The sequence below is a fragment of the Helobdella robusta genome, assembly GCF_000326865.2.
Source record: "Helobdella robusta unplaced genomic scaffold HELROscaffold_16, whole genome shotgun sequence".
Classification (NCBI taxonomy): domain Eukaryota; kingdom Metazoa; phylum Annelida; class Clitellata; order Rhynchobdellida; family Glossiphoniidae; genus Helobdella; species Helobdella robusta.
The window spans coordinates 1016476-1024471 of record NW_008703893.1 but is presented as its reverse complement, the minus strand read 5'-3'; the positions used below and the strand labels follow the sequence as shown (position 1 = coordinate 1024471).

Here is a 7996-nt window from a genome sequence, read left to right as displayed (position 1 = left end):
TGAAACTTGGGTGCTGAAGAGAGAGGAGGAAAGTGTACTGCAGAGGGCTGAAAGAGCTATGGTGAGGATGATGTGTGGGGTTAAAGTGAAGGATAGGAGGAGTAGTACAGAGCTGATGTCAATGATGGGACTGAATGAGGACATTGTGACATTGATAAGGAGATCGAGATTGCGATGGTATGGACATGTGTTGAGAAGGGATGAAAGGGTCGGGATTAGGCGAGCGTTGGAGTTCGAGGTTGAAGGAGTGGTAGGAAGGGGTCGTCCGCGATTGGGATGGAGGGAGCAGGTGGAGAAGGACAGGGTGAAAGCGGGGTTGCGTGATACTGAGGCGAGTGACAGATGTGGATGGCGTAGAGGGGTATTTCGGTTTCATCATAGGTAGCCAAACAGCAACCCCCGATCTCGGGGAAAATGTCGTCTAAACGTGTGTTGTTGTTGTTGTTTCTGCTTTCTACAGAAAAAAGTTTTCCGTTAGGTGTTTCTTTGTAACAAACAAATAAATAATTAGTAAATGGTATCTATCATCTCACTAGGTCAGCCAGAAACACAAGGAGAGAGATTCATGGATAAATACACGTACACATACACATACATATTCCATTCTATTCATCTATGTATTGGTTTATTCATCTATCTATAGTATATACTACATTTTTAAAATATCCTATACTGCCTGCACGACAGATTCACCTAAAACGAAATATTACACAACATGAGAGATGAGAAATAAAAATGATCAAAAATTTGTGACAGCTGTTGTCATAGGTGAAGAGTTCTTCAGCTCTGGTTCTTTTATCTGCATAGAAGACGTAGTTGCAGCTATTGTTGCTGCTTTCGTAGATGCTGAAGTAACTGCAGCAGCTAGAGAGGCAGCTGGAAAAGTTGCTGCCAATGAAGTAACAGCTTTTGAATCATAAACAGGCGTGCAGAGGTAGGTGGTTATTGTGGTGGTTATTGTGGCCTCTGGAATTTTCGGCTGAGCAGTTGAAGGTGTGGAAGCTGAAGAATTGGTAGGTGTTTTTGTCGTCAGAATCTTGCTTTGTTGCTGTGGCTGCCGAAGTTGTTGCCGACGTCGTTGTTGGTAGCTGTTCAGAAATAGTTGCAAAGGAAGATTTTGTTGCTTTTGATTGAGTAGTTGTAAGATTTGTTGTAGTTGAGGAAAGTGTAGTTGCAGTTGTTGTTTTGAGTCTGTCATCTTTTGAGTTGTTGATTGAGTTTGTTGACGACGAACATGCAACAATGTTGCTGTTGCTGGCGTCTACAACAAGGCTTAACTGTTTGTTTCTGTCAAAATAATTAACATTTTCAATTACATGAACATAAGAGAATATAAATTTAACATAAAGACTCAAAATTTATTGCAACAAATTTAAAGCTTGGCCATTCGATTGTTCAGTGTTGAGCGTCTGGCCAAAAGTTTCCAGAAACTCAATTTAAAAAACTTTCCAAGTTCATATTAAACTTTATGGAAAATCATTGACACTACACTGAATGTTTGCAAAATGCTAGAACGACTGAGCAACCTTTTACTGAGGATCGGATTGTTAATCTTCTTGAAAGGCTTCAACATGATTGGTCGATCGGGAGTGCGCATGTTGGTCAGCTGGTAGTCGTATGCCTCGTTCACATCAGTCATTGAGGACTGTTGGTTGGTTGTCATTTGTTGTTGTTCATTATCAGTTGTTGTTGTTGTTGAAAGAAGTATAATGATGTGGAAATGAAAATATGATACAAAGATGAAAGGATTGTGATGAAACTACGACGTCATTGATGGCGAACATTGAAAAGATTGTTGCCAAGTGGTTACATAGATGATGATTATTACAGTATTGCCTAAGTGACTATAAAATGATAACGCAATATGGGAAAGAATACAAACAGTTATATAAAAAAAATGTTGGCCATTTTCAAAGTTTCAAAAATAAGAGATAACGGAGGGGATGCTAATGTATGGATTGAGTATTGATGAACATTCAAAGGTGATGTTAAAACATCACAAAACATGAAACGTAGATGGAGGAGGTTGAGTTGGAAGGCGTCATTCAGGCTTTGGATGAAGCATGCTGCTTACACAAACTAAATTGATACCATCTGAAATTTGAGAGCAATGATCATTACGAGCAAAACAACTGAATAAAAATAATAAATGAACAAGCAAAGAATAGGTTAGTCTTGTAGAAAGGGTTGTTATTATTAAAAAAAACTTTAAATATCAAATGAAAAATCATAGAATGAAATTTGAACCAGAAAACTAAAAACTAAACTAATTATAGATTAAACTCTTAATGAAAAAGCAGAACTGATAAAAAGAATTGTTAAAAATTAACAAATTAAAAAACCAACAAAAAGATATTTAAAAACCAAAAAAGTGTTACTAGATAATGACCACTAATCCAACCTTCTGAAGAATTGAAGGTGAGATTAGATGGATGTTAGCAGGGGGGGTGTTCAACCAGGGGTGCCTCAGGGCCTCCTCAACATTCAACCTCTCAGTTGGATCTACTTGTAATAATCTAAGATGACGATGATAATTACGGTGACAATGATAATAAAGATGAGGAAGAAAGCAAGAATAAAAACAATTTGAGAATGTATTGTGAACAAACAAAAAAAAACATAAACAACAACCTCGAAACAAAATCCTTAGCCTGAGTGGATACGACCGACCAATCATCTTCAGGGAATTCGTACTGGCCAGTTAGTATGCGCTCTTTCATTCGTCGTGAGAGTTGTATCTCGGGTATCTCCGAATAAAATGGTGGATAGCCACAGAGCATGATGTAAACTATGACGCCCAAACTCCACATGTCACAACTCTGATGATGATGATGATTATGACGATGATTATTATGATGATGATGTGGGTTATAAGATGAGATGATGATAAGACAAGATAGTTTACATGAATAATAATAAAAATAATAATAATTACAACAACCCCAGCAAACATAAAAAATAAGCATAGGAAGAAAAACAACAAAGCAACCTTATCATAACAGATAGGTGATAGAGCGGGGTGAAAGCAGGTGCTCTTGACTCTCTGCTTGTTCTTCATAGCCTGGATTACCTAAATCAATTGATTTGGTTGATTAATTGGTTGATTGATTGGTTGATTGATTGGTTGATTGATTGAACGATCACCGATTGACTGATCCTTGATTGATTGATTGATGAATTTTTGATTGATTGGTGGTTAAAGAGTGTTACATACACTCAATCTCTAAGTTCATTCATTTTTTTATTTATTTCTCCCAATCAATCAGTCGGTCAGTTAGTGTCAGCCAGTCAATCACTCACTCACTAACTCACTTACTCACTCACTCACTCACTCGACCAATCAATCAACCTGAGGAGCAGCAAAGTATGGAGTGAAGTTCGGTGTCTTTAGGTTTCCTTCATCCAGTTTGGCAAATCCAAAGTCAGATAATTTAATAATGGCGTCCTAAATAACACAAAAGTAATAATAATAATTTATTATTATTATTATTATTAAAATGCCATACCAGTACCAGGCATTTAAGACATGAATGACTCATAGAAATAAAATATATCATTATAGACAAAAATAAATAATAGATGAATGAATGTATAGATTTATATAAACAATTATATATATATATATATATATATATATATATATATATAAAACTGTATAACATATAATATATATATATATATGATGTGTAAGCGTATGTATGTATGTGTGTGTGCATACGCGTGTATGCATGTAAATTATAAAATGAAAAGAAACTTAAAAGAGAAATGATGATCGTTAACGTTAATGAACTTGTGGGAACATTGATCAAACCAGCGACGACGACGACGATGATGATAATGATGAGAATGATAATGATGATGATGATGAGGATAATGATGATGGTGATAGTGATAAAAAAGTTGTTGACATGTCAATAACAATGATGGCCATAACCATTTCAACAACCACAACAAAAATAATGGCGTCATTCGATGATGATGATAATGATGATGTTATCAGCAATGATAATAAGATAAGTGATGGTAGTAGTAGTAGTAGTAGTAGCAGTAGTAGTAGTAGTAGTAGTAGTAGTAGTAGTAGTAGTAGTAGTAGTAGTGATGGAACAACAAATGGATGATGTCAACTTTGTTAGTAAAATACTGATGATGTGAAATAACATTAATGGTAACGTATGATAATAGCAATGAAGAACATAACAATACAATGAAATGATACAAAAAATATACAAACCTGAGAAATAAAATAACTATAATAATAACAATAACTATAATAATTATGATAATAACTATAATAATAACCTCTGTGTCATTATTTAGGAGTAAATTTTCAGGCTTCAAGTCTCTATGGGCAACATTCAATGAGTGACATCTATGAATGGCTTTCAAAATCTAAAATAAAATATAAAAACAATTTCTTGAAAAACCCAGCAAAGGCAAATTAATTAATCAATTAATTAATTAATTATAGCCTGATCTATGTAAAAGACAAATTTAAAAGTATCATTAAATAACAATTAAGAAGGAATTAATTAGCCTGGCAATTATAACTTATACATATATATACAACTATTTGTATATGTGCAAATTTAATGTTGTTTCACAAAGCAGATGTATATATTAAATGAAAAATATAATATATTACTTTACATTACATTACACATACGCACATATCTATTCAACATTGACCACTTATTTTATTAATTATTATTTAATATTATTAGAATTATTAATTCCTTATAAATATAACAAGATTTATGCCAACACATATGTACATGTCTCTACCTATTGTATAGAGGCCCATTATATTAAGATTCAAATATTGTTTGACAAAGGCTGATATAGCCTGATGACATTTAATAATAACACAATTTTTATTTTATTCTTATATAAACACATACACATAATGACACACATACGCACAACAGACCAACACACACACACACATATAAATAAACAAACAAACACATATCTATACTTCATTTATATATTCATCTTAATTTAAAATGTGTTCATTTATAAACAATACTGATACAAAGTACATGCATATGTAATACAAATAAGCATACATGATTATGTTGTATGTATGTGTATATATGTATGTATGTTTGTGTATGTATGCAAATGCATGTATGTATGTATGTACGTACATCTGTGTGTAATTTTTTATTTATGTAAGTATGTACGTTAATGTTCTTGCTTTGGCTTTTTTATGTATGTATGTGTGTGTATGCAAGAATGCATGTATCTGGCTTGTATTGCAATAAATTAAATCAAAAAGTTAACTCAGTCTGGTAAATGCATCCATCCCAACACATGTTTATCTATCCAACATTCAACTGTCTATCTATTTTTCCATTTATTTAACATACCCATGCTATACTCTTCACTAAACAAATTAATAAACAGGCCATAAATTACATGATCTGTCCATTCTATCTAGACCAATGAAATAATAATTAATCAGAACAAAAATTTAATTTCTATAACCTGAAGGGTATATTTAACGGCCTCCTTCTCTGTGAAATATTTAGATTTTTTGATTTTATCAAATAACTCCCCTCCCTCCATTAGCTCCATGACAACCAGCAGACGGTTTCTGCAGAAGAATAAATTAAATAATATACATATTAATAATGACATTTTTTTTACAATTTAATAATGAAAAAAACTTTCCTTAGCTATAACTTTTTAAAGTTATTTAATTAATTGGAAACTGAGAGCATAGCTTACTCTAAATAAAACAAAACAAAAAAAAAGTAGCCAACCAAAAATATAAAAAGTATGTGAAAAGACTTTGACTAGTTTAATCAAAATTGAATCAAGAAATAATTTCATCTCTCTAACTTGGGGGCACTTTCACATGGGAACTGCAGTTGATTAGAATAGACGTCGTAGATGGACACAATATTTTCATGGCCGTGACATTTGAAATGGAGGGTAACCTCCTGACGAGATCTGGCACTGTCACTAAGACACTTCAAGGCATATAACGATCCGGTCTGTTTACATTTACATTCCCTTTTGTTTAATTAAATTATTAAAGATTTTTAAGAAGAATTTCAGATTTATTTTTATTCTTGATCTAATCTTTAACTAAATTACTAATTGGTAATTAGCCTAATATTGCTAATTCTAACAGCAACTACCTACTATTAGTCTACTAAATGTAAATAAATCTAATCTAAATTCTAAACAAAACACCATTATGTTAGAAATGTGTTTGTTTGTTGTATCTTTCTAATAATTATTAGATTGAGAAATTATTTTGTTAAAACAGAAATCAAATACAAATTAACTCTATTTAAAAAATTTCAATAAAAATTAAAGATTGTTATTAATTTTTCATTGAATTTCCTACCTAACTGGTCCAGTGATTCCACAGCCTAGCTTGCTCTTCCAAGAAACAACATAATCTTCTGTTATTGCTTTTGACTTTATTTAATAAAAAAAAATAAAAAAATAAAACAAATTGTTATTTATAATAAATAATAAAGCAACAAAAACTAAAAAAAGCTACTTTTATCACGAGATTTGATGAATTTGATCTGCTATCTCCAGCGGACATTGTATAATTTAAATGTTAACCTCACCTGCAGAACTTTATTTTCTAGCACTGCACATTTATCGTATCGATCGTATCTATATATTTTAAGGATTATAACATTACATAAAAGATATCATATATCTAAATTAAAAATTACTATATATATATATATATATATATACGTACTACTACACAATACTTGCGTAACCTATGATCTAAACTAATTAAACAATAAATTGCAAGGAAATAGCTCTGCAACACCCAACTGGTTGTTTGAATTGTCGTTTAGTTCTTTTCTGCATATAATTATAATAAATATAACGGCCTTCGCTCATTTTTGACGGTCAAAGAAGGAGCTTACTTCCGGAGGAAATTGGAGGGTGATTTTTTATCGCCTAAGTCAAAAGTTACGATCGTATATTTACTAATTTCGGAAAATTGCTTTTATTTAAAATTTTAAAACGTTTTAAAAGGTACTAGATGCTGTTTTAGGATAGATATTGCTGTATGACGGTTAAGTATCTTTTTGCATTTTAAATAAAAAAAATTTTTTGTGAACCACCAACAACACTTAACTCATTAACTGTAACAACACTAAACGACGACTAATTAGTAATTAAATTACTAAACTCTAATAATTAAGCGAAAACTAAACTCTACTGATTCTAATTACTAATTGAAATAAATAACAGATAACACTAACGAATGTTAACAGATTAGACTACTAGAAACTACCAACCACTTAATGACTAACAGCACTTGTTCCTAAGATCCTAAATTCTATTGCTTGATTGGTTTTAAAATTTTTATTTACAATGCTTAGGTCTGGGAATAAAAAATATACTAAATTAAATAAATATATTAAACAACTTATTAATCAATTTCATAAAATAAACAATTTTGTAATTTGTTCAATTCAAGCTTCAAACTCCCCAAGCTAACTTGCAATTTAATTAAAATTTATTAATTATGAGTGATTCAAACTAAATTTTTTTTCATTTAAATTTTTTTTCATTTAATGTTTTACGAAATATTCCTCATTCTTAAATTGTAGTACATGTTGTTATTAAATTTATTAAAGATAATGTGTGATTCCAGTGATTCATCAATCCATGACTTGTTAGATCATGATCATTCAGTTTTAAAGAATCCCCATCACCATAACCAATGAGGTTTGTAAAAATTGTACTTTTAATTTATTATATTTTATGCACTTATAATGTTGTGTTATTAATTATTATCATTAATTTATTAAATGCTGTGCATACCTATGGCAAGTAAATAAAATAATTAAGCATAGAAATAGCCACAATCAAATTAATTTATATAGGCATGAGTATAATTTGGATAATAATAATTAAAAATATCGGTATCATTGAAAATGGATAAAGTCATAAATAAAAAAATAAATCATAAATTGCTAAAAATAATAGTTCCAGTAAGATTTGCCTA

General features: G+C 31.0%; 1 protein-coding gene across 1 annotated transcript; it reads right to left on the bottom strand.

Moving 5' to 3' along the window:
- Window positions 1–1459: 1459 nt before the first annotated feature.
- Window positions 1460–6438, bottom strand: HELRODRAFT_75608 (hypothetical protein; the record flags this gene model as incomplete). The annotated part of the gene is made up of 9 exons (XM_009015479.1): window positions 1460–1645; window positions 2402–2516; window positions 2632–2819; window positions 2990–3070; window positions 3350–3445; window positions 4300–4389; window positions 5488–5596; window positions 5845–6018; window positions 6359–6438. Coding segments are annotated over 9 exons (1119 nt in total), but the record flags the coding sequence as incomplete, so codon positions are not given.
- Between the last annotated feature and the right edge of the window lie 1558 nt (window positions 6439–7996).